The sequence below is a fragment of the Petaurus breviceps genome, unplaced genomic scaffold (genome assembly GCF_028583685.1).
Source record: "Petaurus breviceps papuanus isolate PSGF00001 unplaced genomic scaffold, PetGlider_PUasm1.0 207, whole genome shotgun sequence".
Taxonomy (NCBI): domain Eukaryota; kingdom Metazoa; phylum Chordata; class Mammalia; order Diprotodontia; family Petauridae; genus Petaurus; species Petaurus breviceps.
Genome location: NW_027185850.1, coordinates 13,727,696 through 13,751,521, shown reverse-complemented (window position 1 = coordinate 13,751,521; position 23,826 = coordinate 13,727,696). Strand labels below are relative to the sequence as shown.

General features: G+C 44.0%; 1 protein-coding gene across 1 annotated transcript in view; it reads left to right on the top strand.

Annotated features, from left to right (window-relative positions):
- Nucleotides 1-8,021: 8,021 nt before the first annotated feature.
- Nucleotides 8,022-23,826, top strand: part of LOC138164910 (inaD-like protein) — a 337,451-nt gene continuing 321,646 nt past the window's right edge. The window contains exons 1-4 of the mRNA XM_069092869.1: nucleotides 8,022-8,192; nucleotides 21,292-21,346; nucleotides 21,449-21,615; nucleotides 22,948-23,136. Coding sequence (XP_068948970.1) covers nucleotides 21,325-21,346; nucleotides 21,449-21,615; nucleotides 22,948-23,136 — 378 coding nt within the window. The 5' untranslated portion in view covers nucleotides 8,022-8,192; nucleotides 21,292-21,324. The remainder of the gene's footprint in view (nucleotides 8,193-21,291; nucleotides 21,347-21,448; nucleotides 21,616-22,947; nucleotides 23,137-23,826) is intronic.

Genomic DNA, 23,826 nt, shown 5'->3' with positions numbered 1-23,826 from the left:
GACCTGATATTGGGTCTAATCCCAGCTCTGCCCCCTTACTACCTCTGTGTTCACAGACGAGTCAATGAACCTCTCTGGGACTCAGTTTCTACATCTATAAATTAAGAAGGTTGGACTAGATGCTCTCCAAAGTCCCTTCTGGCTCTGAATCTATGGTCTTTTGGTCTTCTTCTCAGGGCCTTCATGGGTCGATTTACTTAAACAATCATTTATTAAGCTCTAGGTGCCATGCTAGGATGTAGGCATACCATGACAAAACTAAAACCTTTATTACCTCCAAGAATCTTACATTCTACTAGAGCTAGGTCATTCAACCTACATACAGCTAGGTATATAAAAATACAAACGAGGTGGCTAGGTGGCACAGTGAATAGAGCACCAGCCCTGGAGTCAGGAGGACCCTGAGTTCAAATCTGGCCTCAGACACAACACAAAAACTAGCTGTGTGACCTTGGGCAAGTACTTAACTCCAATTGCCCTACCCTCCCCCTTCCAAAAAAAGAGCAAAAAATAAATGAAAATATAAGCAAAATATAGACAAAGTAATCTTTTTTTTTTTTTTTGGTTGGGAGAAAAGAGTATTTATAACCATGGAGATCAAGAAAGACTTCCCTTTAACCAGGCATGCATTTTAATTATACATACCAGTCCTTTTGTCTTTTCTTTTGTGATTAAGAAAGACAAAGATTCTTTGTAGCCTTATAAGATCCTGAGACTCTCCCCAAACCACGTCACAGCCTGTCATCCAACATCAGTTCATACTAAAGCCTACATGTTGATTATTCCCAAATCCAAATTTATAGTCAAATGCTCTCACTGAGCTCTAGTCCTTTCCATTTAGGTATTTCATGGTCACTGTCAAATTACTTTGATATATTAATAGATCTGGTATCTCCCGAATAAGTGTATTACCTCCAGAGGTGCTGATCACAACTCATTTGTACCTTCTCATGCCATGGAACATCGTTATACATCCTCCAAGAATCTCCTACCAGGACTCATGTCCACCTTCTTTCTGGGTCTTCTAAGCCTATAAACTTGTTTTAATTTTTATTTTTTAATTTGGTAATTATATTTTACTAAAATCAGATTCTTTCATAATCCTAGGTTACATGTTTACAAATATCGTTCTGAGAAGGGATCCATAGCCTTCACCACATTGACCACCCAAGGGCACTAGGAAACAACAAAAGAACCCTAGAAATAGATCTCTTGACAATGAATGGGTGCCAAAGGAGCACACAGGTTTCCCACAGGATATCTGTCCCTCTCAACATATGCTTGGACCCAGTCCTATTTGGCTCATATGTTTCCTTGATAGTATCCTTTATGCCACTTCTCCGGTGGAATTTTTTTTTATTGGAAATAGACTGATACAACAGACTGATAGGTGAAAAGCTCAAGGTGAAGAATGAGACATGGCCAATGCGAAATTTGTTTGATTATACTCATCTATAGGCAATTAGGTAATGCAGTGAATCAAGTGTTGGACATAGAGACACGAAGACCATATTTCATATCAGGAAATGCTACAAATCAGGGCTTGATTTATAATTTTTTTGCTTGTCTAGATTTAAGAAAGTGATAGAGAAAATGTTAATAATAATCCAGATTAAACTTTTAGGAGAGCTGGTTGTTAAATATTTACTAGCATATCATGGAGTGTAACCATCAATCAGGGAATGACTGAACCAGTTGTAGAAGATAAATAAAGTGAAATTTTGTAGTAGTCTTAGAAAGGATGATTATAATGGATTTAGAGGAAACTAGGAAGATTTCTGTGAACTGATGCGGAATGAAGACAGCAGAAGTAGGAGAATCATTTATACAGTAACAACAATAATAGTGTGGGCTCCAAAAGTATCAGAACTCTGACCAAAGCAATGACTACTCATGACTTTAAAGGAGTGATAATGAGCTATCCCTCCCACGTGTTGGCAAGAAATGATGGACTAGAGCTTCAGAATAATTCTCAGACATGGTCCTCCTGGTGCCAATCTGACTTCCTTGCCTATGTATTTTCTAAAAAGGAAAAGCTTCTCCTTGATTGAGGGGGCAAGGGGGGATGAGTTATTGGGTAGTGCTAGATGTAAAGAAAAGAATATCAAGGAAACTTTCTTAAAATGCACAGAAAAAGAGAAGAAAAGAAGGGGATACAAATAGAGTGTCACACCTTGAACCACTCACTTGGCAATCATCACTCACTCCCTTAAAGCAGACCTGCTTCTGCACGTTTTATCTTCTCTGATACTGGAAGCCTAGCTTTGTAGACCAGAATCCAAAGATAGAAAGACCTGCTTGACACTTATCTTTGATACTGACTCACAAGGTGGCCATGGCCACCTCACCTCCCAGAGCCTCAGTTTCTTTATCTGTAAAATCAGAATAATACTCTGACAAGGTTGTGATCTTGCGTGAGGACCAAATGAGAGCATGTGCAAATTGCTTTGCAAACTTTAAAGCACTAATTATCAATGATTAAGATGACTACTCCACTAAACTCCTTGGGGTGAAGAACTATGTTTTGTATTTTTTCCCACCCTACCCTACCCAGCTCCTATCCCCTTCCAACTTCCAAACCAGTGTGGAACATATTTTCTCTTGGTCTGGCTCTGTACCTTCATCAATGTAGAGAACTTCCAGGGCAGAAACTCCATCCGCAGACATAGATCAACACCTTTTCCATAACTTACAGTCTCAGGTTATTGTCTAGGACCTTAATATTGCCCAATATTTGACTAGAATGTATCAAGTGAGACACCATATATACAATGCACTACAAACTTTAACGCCCTATATACAGATCAGCAATTATGATTATGATTATAATGATGCACGGCAGGCTACCTCTCTACACGGGGCATTCCAAAAATTTTAGTGCGGTTTGCAATTTACTAAGGCTTTTGGAAAACCCTGTGAATCTTATACATAATATAGCTTAAGAGACATTAGATGACTCATTGTGGAATCAATGAAATAATTGATTTTGTCTCTGTTTGAGGTGTGGTAATGGTGATGGAGAAGTATTAGAATCTCTGCCAGAATCCTAGAATTGATTATGATATGAAAAAAAAGAATCAGTAACATTGTGAGTTTTTGTACACAATCCCTTGATGTGAAATTATGTTGCTAAAGGAACAAAATTAAGAGATCAAACATTAGGTCGATGATTTGAACCTTTGAAGACAGTTAATCTAACCCCCTTCTTTTATAGGGGGATAAACTGAGGTCCAGAGGAGGAGAAGAGACTCACAGGAGGTAAATGGAAGGGTCAGGTTATGAACCCAGATCTCCAGAATTCTCAGTCCTGTTTTGTTTCTGCTATACGATGCTTTGGGATGTTGACTCAGTCAAATGAAAAGAAAGAATCTGAGAACCTAAAATTGCAATATTTTTAGTCTTTGTGTTGGCACTGGTCTGAGTGTTTTATGTCAAATGAGATATAAGGCATTGCGTGAAGATTAAAGGCTCCATTGTGCAATGGGGACATAATCTCCTTCCCAAGACATGTTAATGAGAAGTGGAGAAACAAAGGTTAAGAATGTGCAGGTCCTTCCCTACCTTGAAGGAGACTTCCCCAGGGAAGAAGCCAGGGGCCCCAAGGGGACCCCGGAGCATTGTTGAGGCACTAAATGACTCCATTTTAACACCCTGAGTCAGAATGGCTGGTGACCATTCCCTTCACAGCTACAAGCAGAGGATACTGATTCCAGGAGAGAGGGAGCAGCCAGGTGCCCTAAGAGAAGACTGGGCTAAAAGGGCCCAGCACAGGGCTTGTGTGTGTGACCCCCAGCTCCAAGCTGCAGCTCCTTTGATTTATTTCATTCTTTTCTGGCTCATTTCCTAATGAAGCCCAGGCCATTTTTCCTATATGATCTCACTTCCTGTTTCGCTTCTAACTGGTAGGAGGAGGTGGGGGGGGGAGGTGCAGTAAAGACATTCATCCCCACTAAGTGACAGTCATTGCAGCTGGCATTTGAGTGTCTTTTCCCTTTTATGGCTCATTTTTCTTATGATGTACATGAAACTGCTGTTAAACTATATGGCCATTTACCATGAATCTGTCGATGAGTATCCTGTTCAAGACTGAGAGAGAGGAAGTTAACCCAAAGGGAGAATAGATTTTTTTCTCCAGGAAACTGGGGTGGAGGCATAACGAGCCAATCAGAGTGTCTGAAATTATGGTTATAGTCAGATGGATTATCACCTCAACTGCTTTAGAAACGACAACTCAGATGGAGAGACTCAGCAAAGAAATGAGCCCATAAATAGAGGGGCTGAGCAGGAGCGTGGCTTGGGCATGGCTGAAGCTGGCCAGCTCTCCTTGTCTGGTGTTAGAAGACCTTGGCACCACTCAGCTATGACTGCCCCACCAGTCCCTCAATCTAGTGATGGAATAAATGAGGAGGAGGCTAGGCGATTGAGTGCTGGGCTTGAACCTGGTTTTGAACTGCCTCAGACACTTATTAGCTAGGGGACTCTGAGCTATAGCAATGTTAACTCTTGTGACTTTTATTATCTGGAGTCAGAGGATTTGGGTTTCAACCTGTACAACACTAGGAAATCTATTTCCCTTCTTTGGGCCTCAGTTTCCTCATCTGTAAAATAAGGAGGTTGAATCAGAAGGCCTCTAAAGTCTAAACCACCTAGGTCTAAATGTATTTTCCTACAAATTCAACTATTGTTACATTGGGAGAAATGAGAAACATGAGGGGGAAACTGAGTCATAGGAAAGGTCCAAGGAACAATGAAGCCTGCTCCTAGCTGAGAGGGGAAGGAGAAGGAGACACATGTTTCTGGGCATGGTAAATACGGGGGTTTGTTGTGCTTCACTGTGCATGTTTGTTACAGGGATTTTTGCTGTTGTTTTTTGTGAGGAGGGGAATGGAAATAAATGTTTGTTCGTTAAAAAAAATTAGAAAAGGACATGTAACAGGAAAAAGCTAACAAAAGGGAGAGCTACGCAGGAGGAGACTCAATTAAAAGTCATGTTTGACCAAGTCCATTCATTTATTCATTCAATAAACATTTATGGCTGCTGTGTTCCAGGAATTGGGTTAGCTACTGGGGATACAAAAAACGGTCTCTGTCTTTCAAAGGCTTTTGTTCTACGGAGGGAAATAACACATAAGCAGATAAATAAATATAAAGTTAACATGGGGGTAGGAGAGCAGTAATAGCTGTGAGGAATCAGGACAGACATCGTCAAACGGTCAGTAAACATTTATTAGCCGTCTACTGTGTCCCAGGCATTTTATTGTGCCAGGCAGCTGAGTGGTACATGGACAGAGCCCCGGGCCTGGAGACAAGAAGACCTGAGTTCAAATCTGACATCAGATATTTCCTTGCTGGGTGACCCTGGGCAAGTCACTTCATCCTGTTTGCCTCATTTTCTTCATCTGGAAAATGAGCTGGAGAATGAAATGGCAAACCACTCCAGTGTCTCTGTCAAGAAAACCCCAAACGGGGTCATGAAGAGTTGATCAGGACTGAACAACAATGCTTGTGCCAGGTACCTTGCTGAGCCATGCAGGTGTCTCCTGTAGAAAGTGGTGCTTGAGCTGAGCCTTCAAGGGAGCTTCGGAATCATGAGGCGGGGGCGGGGAAAGGAGGCCATTCCAGGTCTGGGCATCATGGGTGCAAAGGCATGGAGACAGAAGGGGAAGCTCCTGAATGCCGCTGGCAGACACATGTGGTCGTGGCTACCGAGACGGGGAAAAATGGCCAATGCAAAGATTTACCCAGGAGATGGCAGTGAAAAAGTGTCCTTTAAGGTAGAAGGTTGACTAGTTTGTTGTATTCTGAAATCACTGAAGGCAAAACAACAAATTTTAAGATTTAAAGTGAGAAAAAAAAGATGGGAATATGAGGCTTCTTTACTGCTTGGCACTAGTGTGATCAATTCCACTGGATTTCAATCGGTTTTCAAGGCAATTTCTGTTTTCCTGCCGTCACCACTGGCACCCAGGCACCCATAGTGTCCCTCCCACCCTTGATGACGTTCTCATCTGCCCTTTTTCTGTTTGCATCTTTGCTCCCTTAATTCCCTAAAGCACAATGGATTTCAAATCCGAGAATCTGGGTCCAAATCCCAGCTCTACTACTTAGAACCTGTGTGACTTTGGGCAGTTTCTGTGACTTCTCTGAGCCTCAGTTCCTTCATTATAAATATTATAAATTATAAAATGAGAGGGTGGCCCCTGGGATCTCTTTTAGCTTGGAAGCTATGGTCCTAATCTACTTGCACTGCAGGACGGGCAATCTGTCTCCCTTGTCTGGGTCATCTTTTCCTCATGTGGTAAAAGAAGGCTTGCACTAGATCATTTTCCAGCTCTCAATCCTGTGATCTGTGCTTCTGTCCCATTCCAGCATTCTTCCCTCCTTCTAGAGAGGCTGGCGATCCATCAGTCTGTCTGCTTCTTTCCTCTTCCTGGTAGGGCCATCTGCCTTGCTTCTCAGCCACTAGGCCATCTGTCTCTTCTTCTGTTTGTCTGACTGTCTCTTCCCATACCCCCCATCTTTCCAGGTTTTCGTCTACTTCAGTCTGTTTCCCAAAAAAGGGAGACTGTGTTTAGAGGAGGGGAAGGCACTTAAGTGTTAGGCCTGGGATCAGAATGAGTTTCTTCCATTTCCTAATACGCTGGGTAGCCTTCTCTGAGCCTCAGTTTCCTGATTTGAAGAACAAGTGGGTTCATCAAATGTTAGTGCTGAAGAAGATCAGAAGTTACCTAGTCCAGCTTCCTCATTTTACAGAGAAATAAGATCATTAGATGACCCTTAAGGCCCTCATGGGTCCTTCTCTTTCAGTCTCTCTCCAAGGTTCCTTCCTCTTTACTACCAACAGGAAGGGGTATATAGTTAATTGAGGTGAAACTCCTTCCCAAACCCCAAATTCCTCTGTCCTGGAGGCCAGGGTTAACTCATTTAGACTTTTTCTCCTTCCCCCTTTCCTCCTCCCTTCTTTCTCTTTCTTCTCTCTCCTTTTCTAACCCCAATTTAGGGAGGGAGCTATTTTTCCAGTATCATTCACATAGCTCCATTCCTTTCCTATTTTTCTCCCTTCCAAGTCTCCTGATTCCTGCCATCTTTTTCCTGCCCCCTTCCTTGCTTCTCTCTCCTTCAACCCCTCTTTCCAATATTCAATGCAATAAACCTTTATTGAGCACCTACTAGGTGAAAGTTGTTAGGAGTATAGAGACAAAAATAAAGTAATAAAGAAAAAGAAGTTGTTAGAAGTAGAAAAGCAAAATAAACAGGAAACAGTCCAGATCTCTTGGGACTTTCATTCTGCTTGATCAAAGGGAAAGCTAGAAGATACCTTCCAGCCAAGCCTGGAGTCAGAAGGCCCTGAGTTCAAATTCAGTCTCAGACCACTTCCTAGCCATATGACCTTGGGCAAATCATCTAACCTCTGTTTGCCTCAGTTTCTTCATCTCTAAAATGGGGATAGTTAAGAGCACCCACCTCTCAGGGTTGTGAGGGTCGCATGAGATAATATTTGTAAGGCACATAGTAGGCACTATAAAAATGCTTATTCCCTTTCCCTCCTTCCCCCCTTCATAAAGAATTATAGCTAGCTTTTACATAGATCAACTGGGATAGTGTATGCACTGTTCTTTGCAAACCTTGAAGCTCTTTATATTGGCTGTTGTGTCCTGTTTGAACTGTGTGACCCCATTTGGGTTTTTTTTTGGGCAAAGATTCTGGGGTGTTTGCCGCTTCCTTCTCCAGCTCATTTTCCAGAAGAGGAAACGGAGGCAAACAGGGTGAAGTGACTCGCTCAGGGTCACACAGCTAGAGAGTATCTGAGTTCGCATTTGAACTCAGGTCTTCCTACCTCCAGGCCCAATTCTCTATCCACGGGGCCACTTAAATACAGAAGGTGCGCTTTGATGCACCCCCTCCCCTGCCCTTTCTCTTCCTCCCCTCCTCCTCTCTGCACCCCGGTTCCAGTCTCGCCCCGAGCTGGCCCCGGGCTGGGCCCCGCCTCCTCTGCTGGGTCCCGCCCCCAGGCCCTGGTTGGGGAGGGGGTCGGGAGGGCAGGGCCTGCCAGGTGAGTGCGCTCCGCCCCCAGCCTCGCTCTCACTTCCGCCCAGGTGAGGCTGGGGGGCGCTCCTGAGTCCTGGAGCCCCACCTCTCCGGGTCCCTGAGCCTGCGCCCGCCTCCCGCACCCTCTCTTCGGGACCCAGCAGGTAAAGAAAGGCTGGGGTTGAGGGGTGGGGTTCCTGCCCCTCGGATCGCTCTCCGCCCCTCCCCGGTGGCCGGGCCTCCCCTGGCTCGTGCAGGGCCCCCCGACTCCCGGGTCCCGGTACCCAGCCCCTTTAAAGCCCTACGTCAGCACCGGCCCACCTCGCCCGCCCCCCACTCCTCCCTCTGCTGCCTGCTTTGGGGGGCCCGAGGAGGGGCCTCGAGCGGCCGATCGCAGCCGAGCTCCGATTCGATGCAGGCCAGGAAGTCGGAGGGAGAAGGAGCTGGAGCATTCCCGGCCCGGGGAAGGAAGGAAGGAAGGAAGGGAGGGAGGGGAAGAGGGAGGGAGAGAGAGACGGAAGGAAGGAGGAGGAGTTCAGAGCCCCTTTTTTATCTGCCCTGGAGTCTGTGGGTAACACAGGCATCTGCCCGGCTGGGAAGCCTTAGGGGGTCCTCAGCTGGGAAGAATCTTGGAGGTCGTTTAGATCAAGCCCTTTATTTTACAGACGAGGAAACTGAGACCCAGACAGGGCAAGGGGCTTGGAGGGGCCCGTTTTCATCTCCACCTGTGGGGACCTTGGAGACCTCAGATGAACCCCTTCTCACTTTGGTTTCTCCCTGGGGAAAGAGATTCCAGTGTCCCTGCTCACCGGAGGGCTTACCCGCTTTTAGGGAGCGTCTGGATCCATACTTTGCACATGGCTCACCATCACTGACCACAAGCATTTGCTGAGCCCCTACTCTGCCTTTGCTAGTGAAAGGAGAGACTTGGACTTTGTTCTGGAATTCAGTTAATGTTCAGAGGAAGGAGAGGGAAAAGGAGGAGTCAATCCCTGCCAGGCGTAGGGAAGTTGATGGCAAGAGTCATCAAAGTCAGCCTGAAGGAACCTTAGGGATGATCTAAGGACAGAGAGCTCAGGGCCTGGAGTCTGGAAGACCCGAGTTCAAATTGGGCCACAAAACACTAGCTGTGTGGCCCTGAGCAAGTCACTTAACCTCTGTTTACCAGTTTCCACATCTGTAAAATGTGGATGGCAATTGCACCTGCCTCTCTCTCCAGCATTGTTGTGAGGCTCAAATGAGATAATTCTGAAGTGGGCAGTACAGTGCCCGGCACAAAGCAAGTTCTATAGAAGTGTTAGCTTATTGTTATGATCTGGTCTAATTGCCTCCCTTTACAAGGAAGTCAATTCCACATGCATTTATTGCTTTCTGTGGACAAGGAGCTGTGGAGCAAAGTAGCTTTGTATACACTAGGTGTCAAATGAGTGCTAGGGTTAATAAGTGGTACAGGAGTAAGGAGGCACATCTCTATAGGTCATGCCTGCTCTGGTGCAGTGGCAAGTGTTTTGGCCCAGGAGTCTGAGGGACTGAGTTCAAATTTTCCCGCTGAGACTTTCTACCATTGTGACCTTGGTGAAGCCTCTCAGGGCCTCCATTTCCCCTCTTGTCCAGTGGGGGGAGGGTAGATTAAATGGCGTCTGATGTCCCTTCAAACCTCTGGTTTTTCTTTCAGGCCCTGGAAAAAGGGCCGGGTTGTGACTCAGTGGACCTGAGTTGGGAAATTGTGCTACATGTCCTCCAGGGCCCCTTTTGGCTCTCCATCTGTGATCTTCGCTGTGGAGACTTGTCTTTCCATCCCAGAAGTTCCTAAAATATCTCCTTTGCTTTCCCACTGCTGTTTGATACTTATCTAAACACATAGACCCTGTTTCTCCAACCACCCCTATCCCCTGGTCCCCAGAACGCAGGCTTCCTGAGGACTGGTCTATGCCACTGCTGTTTCTTTATCATCTTTCATATACAAACAAAATTGTTGACCTCTGTCTACTTGCTTGAGTATGTGCAGGGTACCCACTTGATCCCTACCATATATCTGGGAAGTGGGTACTTTTACTGATGAAGAGACTGAGGCTTATTAAACTACTTGATTTGGGTCACATCACTACTAACTGTCTGAAGCTGGATTTGAATCTGTGCCTTTTTTTTTTTACTCCAGGCCCATTTTACCTGCTGCCTGCCTATCTGCCTCTCGAAATGGGCATCTAGTGACTATCTGCAAAGTTGAATTTAGGGAGTGCTCCCAGGGGTCATAAGATCCAGATTTAAAGTTGGAAGGGACCTCATAGCCCAAGTAGTCCAAAGAACCCATTTTACAGATGATGAAACTGAGGCCCCGAAGGATTAAATGATATTCCTAGGGTCACAGGAATAATGGGCAGACCTAGAGCCAAAACATAAAGCTTGTTATTCCAAATTCTCCCAGTAGGAACTGATTGGACTTGCCTCGGACATGTCTAGCATCCCCATATTGTCTTCAGTGTCTTTCAGGTTCTCTGTCTCATCTTATCTCTTTCCTGCCTCCTATTGGGAGGAGTTGCCGAAGATTGGGAAAGATTGGGCCAGACCCCACACCCAGACTTTTCTTATTCTGTGCCTGTGAACCACTGTTAGGGAGGTCTTTGTCCTTGGGGAATACCTGTCTCCTTTGTTGCCAGATAAATCCAGTTAGATTTCCTTGGCTGGGTGGGTGGAAGATTGGGTGGTATTAAAATCCTAGGGTTAGAACTGAGGTCTTGAAGCCAAACCTGCCCATTTTACAAAAGAGGTCCAGAGAGGCCTCCATCTTATGTGTTAGCAACTCAGATGAAATGTTAAGGCAGAGGATTCTGAGAATTAGTTAACGAAGAGACAGCTTGGTGCCCTGCCCAAGGCACTGACTCTGGAGTCCAGAGGACCCCCTCTAGTATTTGTCCCCTTTGTAGCAATGGGCAAGTCACTTGAACCTTTGGCCTCAGTGTTCCTCCTTTGTCCAATTAGGGAGTTGGATGAGAGGGTCTCCAAGGTCCTTCTGACTCTAGATAGAGGATCTCCTGATAATCCCAAGTGAGACCTATGGGGTCAGGGCAGTTCCCTGATTTAGAATTCAACAGATAATAAACATTTATCAAGTGCCTCCTATGCACCAGGCACCTATTATGAACCTATGCCTTCTGGAATTAGGAGAAATTGGTGCATGTCTCAGTAGGAAGAGACTTGTAGTCATCTCGTAGAGCCCGAACCTGACCAAGAAGTCCAACAGCAAATGGTCATCCAGCCTTGAAGACCTCCAGTAAGGAGAAAGAGCCCCTGCTAGCTTGGTGGTACGGTAGATGGCTAGTGAGACTGAAAATCAAGAAGCCTTGAGTTCAAATCCTGCCTCAGACTCCTATTAGTGGAGTAGCTCTGGGCAAATCACTTCATCATATTTCTCAGCCTCTTTATCTGTTAAATGAGGATTACCATTACCTACCTACATCACCAGGTATGAAATAACATGTGCAGTGCTTTGCTGACCTTAAATTAAAGCACTAGGTAAATGCTCATTGTTGTTGTGGCCTTCTTGGAAGCCCATTCCATTTTAGGATCATCCTGATTTTCCTTCAGTCTTGCCCCTCCCTGCAGAATCTCAGACTGGGCAGGGTACCCAGAGGCTGGCTTGTCCAGGCTGTCCCTGGGCACAGATTATCTTGGTGATACTACAATTCAATTCAGATCAGCAAACATTTCTGCTATCATTTGATTTAAATTGACTATTTCTGAATATATTCCCCGCTGCTCACTAGCCAACCCATTCTTGCAACAAAAAGTTTTGATAAAAGTTACATTAAAGTAATTTCAGCAAAAACAAACCAACACATCATGGAGGCTGTGATTCAACAGACCTTTGTGATTTTGCTAGTACCATGACAAAAACAGTTCCTGCCCTTAAGGGACCTTAAATGCTGTGTCTGGCAACATAACTTCCACACAAATGATATGATGAAAGTGAAGAAAGCATTAATAACTGGGGGGATGAGCAAAGGCTGCACCAAGGGGATGGACTCCATAAACTGGGAGCTCCTTGAGAACTGGGACCATTTTGTGCCTTTATTTATCCCTAGTCCTTAGCACAGTGCCTAGCACCTGGTGGGTGTTTAATGAATGGTAGTTGATTGACTGACTGGCCTTGGGCTGAGCTTTGACATGAAGGAAGATAAACAGAGCTGACCAAGTCTGCCTTACCAACTCCTTAGCCTTTTAATGAAGGCCTTCCACAATCTGATTCTTTGAAAAAATATATATTATTTTGTTAAGTATTTCCAGAGTATATATAAAAAACTTTTTAAACAATTATTAAAAAATTTTTTTGAGTTACAAACTCTCTTCCTCCAACCCCTGCCCCTTCCTTGAGAAGGCAAACAATTTGATATAGATTATTCATGTGAAGTCATGCAAAACATATTTCCATATTAGACATGTGGCAAAAGAAAACATTCACAAAAAAATAAAATAAGTTTTTAAAAGTTTAGAAAAGTGTGCTTCCATCTGCATTTAGAGTTGATCAATTCTCTCCCTGGAAATAGACAGCATTTTTTATCATGGGTCCTTTGGAATTGTCTTGATCAGAGTAACTAAGTCTTTCATGGTTGATCATGCTTAACAATATTGCTGTTACTCTCTACATTGTTCTCTTAGTTCTGCTCACTTCACTTTGCATCAGTTCATATAAGTCTTTTCAGGTTTCTCTGAGAGCATCCTGCTCATCTTTCCTTACAGCACAGTAGTATTCCGTCATAATCATATACAACAACTTGTTTGGCCATTCCCCAATTGATGGACATCACCTCAATTTCCAATTCTTTGCCACCACAAAAAGAGCTGCTATAAATATTTTGTACAAAAAGATCCTTTTCTCTTTTCTTTGATCTCTTTGGGATACAGGCCTAGTAGTGGTATTATTGCTGGGTCATCTTCCTTAATGTTTTAAAATTTTATTTCCTTGATATTTTTTACCTTTTGTTAAAATTTTTTCCTAGCTCTATAAAATAAATCTTTGGTAGTTTGATTGGTGTGGCACTGAAGAAGTAAATTAATTTAGGCAGAATAATCATTTTTATCATATTGGCTTAGCCTACCCATGAGCAAATAAAATTTCTCTAGTTGTTTGGATCAGTCTTTATTTGTGTGAAAAGTGTTTTGTAATTGTATTCCTATAATCCCTGAGTTTGTCTTGGCAGGTAGGTGGACTCTCAAGTATTTTATATTATCTGTAATTATTTTATCTCTTCCTGTTGGGTTTTGTTGGTAGTATGTAGAAATACTGATGATTTGTGTATATGTATTTATGTATTTTATATCCTGCAGCTTTTCGGTTGTTAATTGTTTCCACTAGAGTTTTTTAGTTGCTTCTCTAGGATTCTCTAAGTATACCTTCACACATCTGTAGAGTGACAATTTTGTTTCCTCATTGCCTATTTGTATTTCTTCAGTTTCTTTTTCTTGTGTTATTGCTATAGCTAGCATTTCTAGTGCAACATTGAATAATAATGGTAATAGTGGACATCCTTCCTTCATTCCTGATCTTATTGGGAAGGCTTCAAGTTTATCCCCATTCCAGATAGTATTTGCTCTTTGTTTTTGATAGATACTACTACTTATTTTAAGAAGGGTTCTATTGATCCCCATGCTTTCTAGTGTCTTTAATAGGAGAAAGTGTAGTATTTCATTAGAAGCTTTTTCTGCATATATTGATATTGTATGATTTTGTTTTTGTTATTTGATATGGTCAATTATGCTGATAGTTTTCCTAATATCGAACCAGCCCTGCTTTCCTGGTATAAATCCCACCTGGTCATAGTGTCTGATCTTTGTGATATATTGCTATAATCTCCTTGCCAGTATTTTATTTAAAATTTTTGCAATGATATTCATTAAGGAAAGTGGTCTATAGTTTTCTTTGTCTGTTTTCACTCTACCTGGTTTGGGTATCAGCACCATATTTGTCTTGTAAAAGGAATTTGGTAGGACTCTGGCTATTTTTTCCCTAATTGTTAATATAGTATTGCCATTAATTGTTCTTTAAATGTTTGATAGAATTAACTTGTGAATCCATCTGGTCCTGGTACTTTTTTCTTGGGAGCTTCTTGATGGTTTGTTCCATTCCTTTTTCCAACCCTTTGTAGGGTTATTTAAGGATTCCATTTCCTCTACTGTTAATCTGGGCAGTTTCATAGTCTGATTGTAGTTTAATTCTGAGGCAGCCAAGTGGGCAGTGGATGGAGCACTGGCCCTGGGCTCTGGGAAACCTGTATTCAGATCTAGCCTCAGGCACCTGTTTGCCATTTGATCCTAGGCAAGTTACTTAACAAGGTAAGTTTGCCTTAGTTTCCTTAACTGTAAAATGAAGATGTGCAGCACCTTCCTCCCAGGGTCGATGTGAGGATCAAATGATAAGGTATTTATGAGGTGGCACAGTGTTTGGCACACTGTAGGCTCTATATAAATGCTTGTCCCCTTCCCCCATATTTACTTTTCCAGCCTCTCTTTACCTATGTATTCCAAGTCTTAGATAGTTGCCTGGGGGCACTGAGAGGTAAATGAGCCTCTCTAGTCAAATCTGCTGGGGTGGGTCCAAGGTGGGATTGGGGCAGCTAGGTGGTGCAGTGCACCGGGCACAGGCCCCTGAAGTCAGTAGGACCTGAGTTCAAATTTGGTCCGAGATGCTGTGTGACCCTGGGCAAGTCCTGGTCTCCAAAAGACCAAAACAAAACCTGACTCTCCAAAGCCTATGGCCAGTAGATAAGAAACATTTATTATGAGCCTACTATGTGCCAGACACTGTTCTAAGTATACACAAAACAAGGCAAAAAAACCCCTAGTCCTACTCAAGGAGCTCACAGCCTAACAGGGGTGATAACATACAAAGCACTTTGTACAAACTGAATGTAAACAGGATAAATTGGAGAGGTTCTCAGAGGGAGGACGGGGAAAGGTTTCAGCCCAAGGCAGGGTGTTAGCTTACATGCTCCTGATTTACCCCAGCCTTTCCTCATTACTACTTGTTAGGTGCCAGCTGGGCTGGCTGCTTTAATTTGTTCCCTCTCTTGTCCTATTATTAGAATTTGCTTATCCCTTCCTCCATGCCTGGAAAGTTTCCTCATTTCCGCCTACCCTTCAAAGCCCACTTGAGAGGCCACCTCCTCCAGGAAGCCTTCCCTGATCCTCCCATGGCTAACCTTGAAGAGTCACAAAACCCTTCATATATATATAATCTTATCCAAGGTCTTAAGGCCACAGTTTTCAAGGTGAATGGGACTTCAGTGCCTAATCTAGTACAGCCTCTTTATTATACAGAAGATGACACCTCCAAATGTGTTCTGTCCCTCCTACAAATGATCTAGACTGGCTTCTTTTAATCACACTCTACCAAACGTCATGCTGACTTCTTAGGACCATAGAGTCATGGATGTAGAGCTGGGAAGGACCCAAAGGGCTGTCGAGTTCAACCCTCTCACTTTACAGATGGGGAAACTGAGGCACAGAGAAGGGAAGAGGTCATGTCTGCACTGGGATCTGAACTCAGGTTGTTCTCACTCCCACATCCAGAACTTTGTCCCCTGCTGTGTGCCACCTCCTTGAATCCTGCACACGTTCCCTTCTTAGGGTGTGAGGCTCACTTTTTATCTTCGGATCTCCAGGGTCTCACATGGCCTTGTGGTGCTCACTGAACGTTTGAGGACTTGATGAGAATGTTGAAGAGCGCTGGACCAAGGACAGAGTGAGTCCTGTGGCATTTCCCTGGAGACTTCTCTCTGTGTGGTTCCATCTTACTTAGTTGAAAGATTTTGTTGTTGTCAGTTGTGTCCAAATCTCTGTGACCCCATTTGGGGTTTTCTTGGCAGAGACCTGGAGGGGTTTGCCATTTCCTTCTCCAGCTCATTTTACAGGTGAGGAAACTGAGGCAAACAAGGCTAAGTGACTTGCCCAGGGTCACACAGTTAGGAAGTGTTTGAGGCTGGATTTGAATTCAGGTCTTCCTGACTCTGCTTGGCAGTCTGTCCACTGTACCACCTAGCCGCCCTAGTGAAAGATGTTTCACTGTAATTCTCTAGTCCTTTAAGTTTCATTTCATGCCTTATGAAAATGAGGTATGTTATATCTGACCCTAATTCTGACTAATCCCAGTTCCAAGATGACGTTCTAGATCCCGAGAGACTCAGTGAGAAATTCCCCAGGTCCTGTGTGGCAGGGAGTTCCAAAGCCGGTTGATTCCTGCTAGCAGATGCCATGTTGGGCATTCTTGGAGCCTCTGATGAGGGAAGTAGAGTTTGAGGCAAGCGGTAGGAAGGGTTCTGTTCAGAGGCTGCAGAAGGTGCTAAGGCTGTCTCTTTCTAGTCAGAATCATCTTTCTAGATCCCAAACACCCAAAGGTTCCTGAATTTTTCTAGGATCTTCTGTGCTCCTGTTTTTACCATTTTATCTTGGCATTTAAACATTTGGAACTCTTGTCTTTCTTCTGTTCTTCTATGGAGCCAACTTTACAAGACTGTAATGATGAAAAGGACCTCCTAAGGCTTGGATTTTTGTTTCTTTTATTGTGTATTTCCCAGCTCACCGAGGCCAGTGGGTTCCACAGTGAGCTCTCTTTCAGCACTTGGTCACCATGTATTGATTGCTATGGCCTTACAGGCCTTCTGTTAGCCACCCACAGGCATTTATTAAGTGCTTACTGTATGACAGGCACCGTGCTAAGGTCTGGGGATACAGTGACTGGACAAGAAGTAGAATGGGTTTCTGTAGCAGCAAGCACCCCAAGCGCATCCTCAGGGTTTGCTGCCCATACAGGTTCTTGGATCTGCTTTGTTAAAGGAAAGCAACTCAAAATGGGTTAACAAGCTTACTTTAATCAGTCAGACATATATCGTTTACCTTGTTCAGGGGAAAAAGGTCAGCACCCCAAACTTCAAAATATACAGACAGAATTATCAAGACATTAACAGATCAAGTAGACAGCTTTCCAAACTGTCCGACCATTACATCCATACCCAGTCAACATCTGGGTTTCCACATCTGGGTTTTTCAAAGCCGGGGGACTCTCAACAAAGGTTTCCCAGAATTCAGATCAAATCGCAGAACACTTCTCAAAGTCCCAAAACAAAGCTACACATCAGGGCTTATATAGCCTTCTCCTGGCTCAGAGAATGTAACAACCTTATTGACTCACTGGCCAATCAAGAAGTATCTACTGAAAAACAAGCCTCCCACCCCAGGCTTCAGGTGCACATTAGCCTAGGGGCAGGGAAGATCTTTAAATTTGCATTTCCATTACATTCAGCCCCAAGATCTTTCATGCCCATAGCATAGACAGTTTACAGTTTCCTCCCAAAGTAGAGAATTCCCAGGTCCTGGAAGTGTTCTAGAAAAGAATGGATGATTACATGTTGTAGAGGGGACTCAAAGGTTGAACTAAATGATCTCAAGCCTCTCATCTAATTCTAGAATTCTGTAAATTGAAATTTTAAATACAAATGCTAGCCTAGTAATAAGGGTATGCATTTATCTAATAATTGGAACTTTGCCGAGTTCTTCATGTATGTGTTATCTTGTTCGATCTTCACACTGACTCTGTGAGGTAGCTACTATTATTATTATTTGCTTTTTGGAGGGGGGAGGGCAGGGTAATTGGGGTTAAGTGACTTGCCCAAGGTGACAAGGCTAGTTTTTGTGTTAAGTGTCTGAGGTCATATTTGAACTCGGGTTCTCCTGACTCCAGCGCTGGTGCTCCATTCACTGCGCCACCTAGCTGCACCAGGTAGCTACTATTATTATTGTCATTTTACAGGTGAGGAAACTGAGGCTAAGTGAAGGCTTTTTCAGATACTTAGCTGTGTGAGTCACATTTGCAACCTTAGTTTTCACATCTGAAAAATGGCCATTATAGTAATAGTATCTACTTTACAGGTTGTCTGAACATCAAAAGAAATTATATTAATCATAAAGAACAGATAGGGGATACAGTGAATAGGGTACTTGGCCTGGAGACAGAAAGACTCCTTCCTGAGTTCAAATCTGTCCTCAGACATGTACTAGCTGTGTGACCCTGGATAAATCACTTCACCCTGTTTGCCTCAGTTTCCTCATCTGTAAAATGAGTTGGAGAAGGAAATGGCAAACTATTCCAGTATCTTTGCCAAGAAACCCCCAAATGGGTCCATAAAGAGTTGAACATGACTGAAACAGCTCAACAACGAAAAATCACTGGTGCTGTTGTTAGGTGACTTGCCCAGAGTCACAGAGCTAGTGAGTGTCTGAAGCAGCATTTGAATCTTTCAGACATCAGGTCCAGTACTCTGTCCATTTTACTGCTTACTTTTAGTTGTGATGAGTTGACAGCCAGCTGAGAGTGGGGGTGGGGCATGGAATAGACCCCCTGAGTGTGTGGATATGCCGGTGTCAGAGACTGGTTTTGTTGTTCAGTGTTTTCAGGCATGTCCAACCCTTTATGATCTCATCTGGAGTTTTCTTGACAAATATGCTGGAGTGGTTTGCCATTTCCTTCTCCATCCCATTTTACAGATGAGGAGAAACGGATGCAGACAGGGCTAAGTGACTTGCCCAGGGTCACACAGCTGGCAAGTGTCTGAGGCTGGATTTGAACTCAGGAAGAGGAGGAGTCTTCCTGATTCCAGACCCAGCACTCTACCCACTGAGCTACCAAGATGTTCCAAGAGACTGGGTAGGAAGGTGGAAAAGGATCATCGTGTAAAAGGAGGCACATTGTGCCCATTTCCTGATGTGCTTGAGCCACTCTTGGCTTTGAGATCAGAATTATCTTGAATGTTCCAAGCATGTTCTAGTTTGTTGACCCATGAAGCAGAATCATTATGTGCCTCTCCATGGAGATAGTTCCTTGTTCCTAGAGATGGCCCAGCAGTCTGGCATGAGAGGAATGTGCCCTGCTCACCTTGCAGAGAAAGCCCTGCCTGTTGGCTAGAAGGGCTGCCACAGAGTCATACTGTTGAGTACATGCCTCAGTTTCTCCCTCAGTCCCAGCACTCAGATTTGGGGAACCTACCTGAAAATGGAGAAAACATTCTGCACTTGCAGTCAAAGGGCCTGACTAAATCCTGACTGCCACTTTCAGGCCTGTTGTATATCCTCTCTGGGCCCCAGTTTATTCATTGATTAAAAGTTAGGGGGTGAGGAATAGGTGACCCCAAAGGTCTCTGGTAGTTCTAAAGCTATCACCCGATGGTTGTGGGACCCAAGCTTCATGAATGTCCCCTCAAGAGTACTCAGGAGTTCATAAAAGTTCATGAAAACTCTTGGGTCTTCTGTTTGGGTTGGACAGAGCCCCACCTGACTTTTAATTGTTTGTCCATTGACCTTAACTCTAAAGAATATGAACTCAGCCAAGTTTTTAGCCAGTGAGGCTGTAAGAACTAATAGAAAACAAAGATAGTAGTGTGCTCCTGGTTTTGGCAATAGCCCAGGGTAGCTAGGGACAGCTGGGTGGTACAGTGGTTAGAGCACCAGGCCAAGAGACAGGAAGATGTGAGTCCAAATCCAGCCTCTGATACTTACTAGCTGAGAGGGTCACTTCCTCTTTTTTTATCTCAATTTTCTCATCTGGGAAGTGGAAGCAATAATATTATCTAGCTCCCAGGACTGTTCTGAGCATCAAGTGAGATAATAAATGAGATTTTAAAAGTGCTCAGTGTAGTTTCTGGTGTTATTCTGTTAGCTATTATTATTATATTATCATTACTATTACTAAGTTTTTTGGGGGGGGGTTGGTATTTTGGTTCTGTTTTATTTTGAGAGTATAAGGAGTAAAAATATCTAGGCAGAGGGCTTAGTTTTTATTCCCTTTCCCCCAATTAAACTTAGCTTACAGAAATTAAAGCATGGAAAACTTTTATTCTCATGTACAAAGCATTGGGCAAGGTGGTGGGAATCTAGAGAGAAGCATCGATGGTTGGTGTATTCAAGGAGCTGATGTTCTTTGGGGATACAACAAGTATACTGGGAAGTGAAAGCTGAGTTCTTAGAGGAGACCAAAAGCAGAGATTAGAGAAGGCATCATTGAGACTGGGGTTATTTACCTGACTCTTGAAGCAAGATGCACGATGTTGAGAGGTAGAGATGAGAGGAGTGCCTTGGGAGAGGCAAATGTGCAGAGGTTGGAAATACTGAGCTCTGGGAATAGCTTGTAGTCCTGTGGCCAGACTATGGCTGTAGATGAAGGACAGTCATAGGAAACCAGTGTAGAAATGGAAAATATATGAAAGGGAGTCATGAAGTCAGACTAGGAAGGTAGATTGGAGTCAGGTTGTTGAAAGTTAGCTATTTTATCTTGGCGGCGAGAACAATAAGGAGCCATTGAAGATGACTGAGTTAGTAGAATGATATGGGTCCCCCCTTTTTTAAATTAGGGATATCAGTTTGGCAGCTTTTTAGAAAACAGATTAGAGAGGTCAGAGACTGGGATCATAGAAGCCCATTGATTGGCCAGATGTGGGGCAAGAGGGGCCTGAACTAGGGCCTTGAAGGGAAAGGGGTTTTGTCCCCTGATTGGGTGCGGAGGGTGATGCAGAAGGATTGTTGGATTATTGGAAGACTGTTGGAAGCCTGATAGAATTATTTTTCAGTAGCCTCTTGGTCCAACCCTCACTTTCATTTTATAGATGAAGAAACTGAATTTGAAGGAGAATAAGTGACTAGCTTCAGGTCACCCAGATGGTCAATATCAGTGGCAGGATTGTGCACCCTGAACAAACATAGGGGATTTCAGAAGAGACTGGTTTAGAGGGAAGAAGGATTTTTTGTTTTGAACCTGTTGCATTTGAGATGCCCATGGGGCATCTTAGTTGAGAAGGACCATAGGTAGTTGGTGTTGTGGGCTTGGAGCTAAGGAGAAAGATGTAAGTAAGTTAGAAGAATGCTGTACTTCAGCTTTCAGTTCCTCTCCACACCATTCACCAGACTGCACACATACCTACAGTGAGTGATGGAAGCATTCTCTCTCTCTCTTCCTCCCCCCACCTTCCTCCTCTTCCCCCCCCCCTTCTTCCCTCTCTCCCTCCCCTTCTCTTGACCTTCCTCCCTCCCTCTCTTTCTCCCTCTTTCCCTCTCTCTTATCTATCTGTTTCTATCACCTATCTTTATTCATCTCTGTCTCTATAATTTATCCATCTCTCTGTGTCTCTCTCTATCACCTCTCCATATCCATTTATCTGTCTTTGAATAGATACATGTATGGATAATTATATATTAAATGTATTTTTTCTCCCAAATCCATAGATTTCTCTGGTTGTTTGAAGAGAACAGTTCAAGATGCCTGAAAATCCTGCAGCAAGTATGTATACAATACTCACTTACAAAGTGATGAGTCATCAGGGAAGGGATAGAAGACCATTGACATTTAACTGGTGCTTTTATCCACCATTTTCTCCCCCAGATAAGCTGCAGATCCTGCAGGTCCTTGACCGGCTACAAATGAAATTGCATGAACGGGGTGATACCTCCCAGCACGAGAGACTCACCTTGTTTTGTGAGACACTGAAGAGCCCCCTCTTCAACCAGATCCTCACCATTCAGCGATCCATCAGGCAGCTGAAAGGACAGGTAGGCTCCAAGCCACGGCTCCCTGGTGAGTGGGTTTGAGCAGGGAGGTTTACAGAATGATTTTCAGATGTGGTTTGGTGAGGAGAGGGCTGGGATCACAGAGTGGGAAGGATGAGTCATGAGCCCCATCATAGCTTTCTTCTGTTTCTGCTTGAAGAGCTGCTGGTGTGTTGGGAGCCCCTGGCCTGATGTTTTAGCCCCGACAGAGCCAGTTGTTAGGAAGTTGTCTGAGATGTCCCCAAATCCCAATTGCTTTCTCCTCTTGAATCTCATGGTGCTCATTGCTGGAGAAGTGAGTCGCGAATGCCATTGGAGGTGGAGCTAGCACCTGAGACATCTGTGTTCTTGTTCTTTGACTTTTGGGTGGGGCCGTAGGGCTGCCGGTGCCTATCTGCATCATTCTGCAGCTTCAGAGTCAGAGCTGCCGAGAGACCAGAGGAGTGAAGGGTCACCCGGCAAACAGGGGGCAAGGGATTGACCCCCTGGCTTTGGGGCCAGATCTCTGTCTGCCGGACAACTCTGCCTCTCATGCACCACATAAATAAGTGTCTAGTGCTGCTGCCACTCTTGTTAGCCACAGCAGATTCTAGATTTGAACCTAGGTCTTCCTGACCCTGGGGCTCGGGCTCTCAGGTGCTGCCTCTCCTGCCCATACTCCAATGTGCAAATGGATGTATGTATGTATGTCTTATCCTTTGGGGGACTGCCCCCATTGATGGTGCTTGTAGACCAGTCTTGCTTTTGACATGAATTTGACATGAAATGCCATGGCATGAAATGATATGAGATGTTGCTAGTTAGTAGATGGTGCCTGGTGCTTGTGCTGCAGTCTGTCTTTATCCTGACGGATTGTTTATTAAAGTGTCCTCGTGATGGCCACCTGTGTGACATTGGGAAAGCCACACGCCTTCCACAGCAGCGGGGATTGGATCAGACTGCATTCTATAATCTCTGGTGTCCAAAGGGAAAACAAACAGACCAGTCTTCGTTTTTACACCATCTGCACACCTAGGCTGTCAGCTGCATGTGCAACATGCAATATCTAATCTGTCAAAGTCAGTGGGGAGAGGGAGGGAAAAAGGGCAAAAAAGAAAAATTCCATGATACCTTTGTTAGGTATTTAAAAGGAATTGCAAGTTGTGCACAATGGATTTGCAGTGTGATGTACACTCATCTCTTTTCTCTGACTATGTTATGGAAATGCTTAGTTTATTTCTTAAGTTCAGAATAAAATAAAAAAATATAATAGCAATAGAAAAAACAGTCAATGTGTGCACTTTTCGGCAGGTTGTGAAATTATGTCATTGTTCTCTCTCTCTCTGTCCCTCCCAGCTTAGCCACATTCCTTCAGATTGCCCAACCAACTTTGATTTCTCGAGGAAAGGGTTGCTTGTGTTTACTGACAGCTCAGTTGCCAATGGAAATGCCCCCACACCCTTTAATAACTCAGCTGCAGTGTTTCCTTGGACCCCAAGATCAGCAAATGAGGAATTTCACTCAGTTATCCAACAGATGGCACAGGTAGGTCAAGTCCCATCTTGTTATGGGTAGCTTCTCAGCCTCCCTCCCCCAACACTCCCTTCCTGTCTCCCTGACATTGCACAGGGTGCCCTGTGCCTAGAATGCTCTAGCTTCTCCTATTTCCCCAGCTTGGAATCCCCAGCTCTCTTCTATGCTGAGTTCAACACCATGAAGCCTTTCTCAACATCCCCCTGCCCCAGCTGCCTCTATTTCCCTCAGAAAAATTGCTTTGCATTATTGTTTATGTTTAAATGCAAAAATGTTTTCTTTCTAGAGAATGTAAGCTACTTGAAGGAAGAGATTTGTGTTTTTGTGTTTGGGGCTGCACTTGGTGTGGCATAAGGGCATGGATAAGCATCTCTGCAGCCTTTCTGGGTCCCAGGCACTATGCTAAGTGCCTTGGTTTTTTTAAATAAATATTATCTCATTTGATGCCTACAAAAACCCTTGGATGTAGACCCTGCTAATAAATAAATGAACGAATGAATGAACAGACAGGTTAAAATCATTCCCATTTTACATTTGGGGGAGACAGCTAGTGGGACAGAGGATAGCACGCCAGGGCCTGGATTCAGGAAATTCAAATCCATCTTCTTGACCCTTACTAGCCGTGTGACCCTGGGCAAGTGACTGTACCCTGTTTGCCTCAGTTTCCTTATCTGTAAAATGAACAGGAGAAGGAAATAGTAA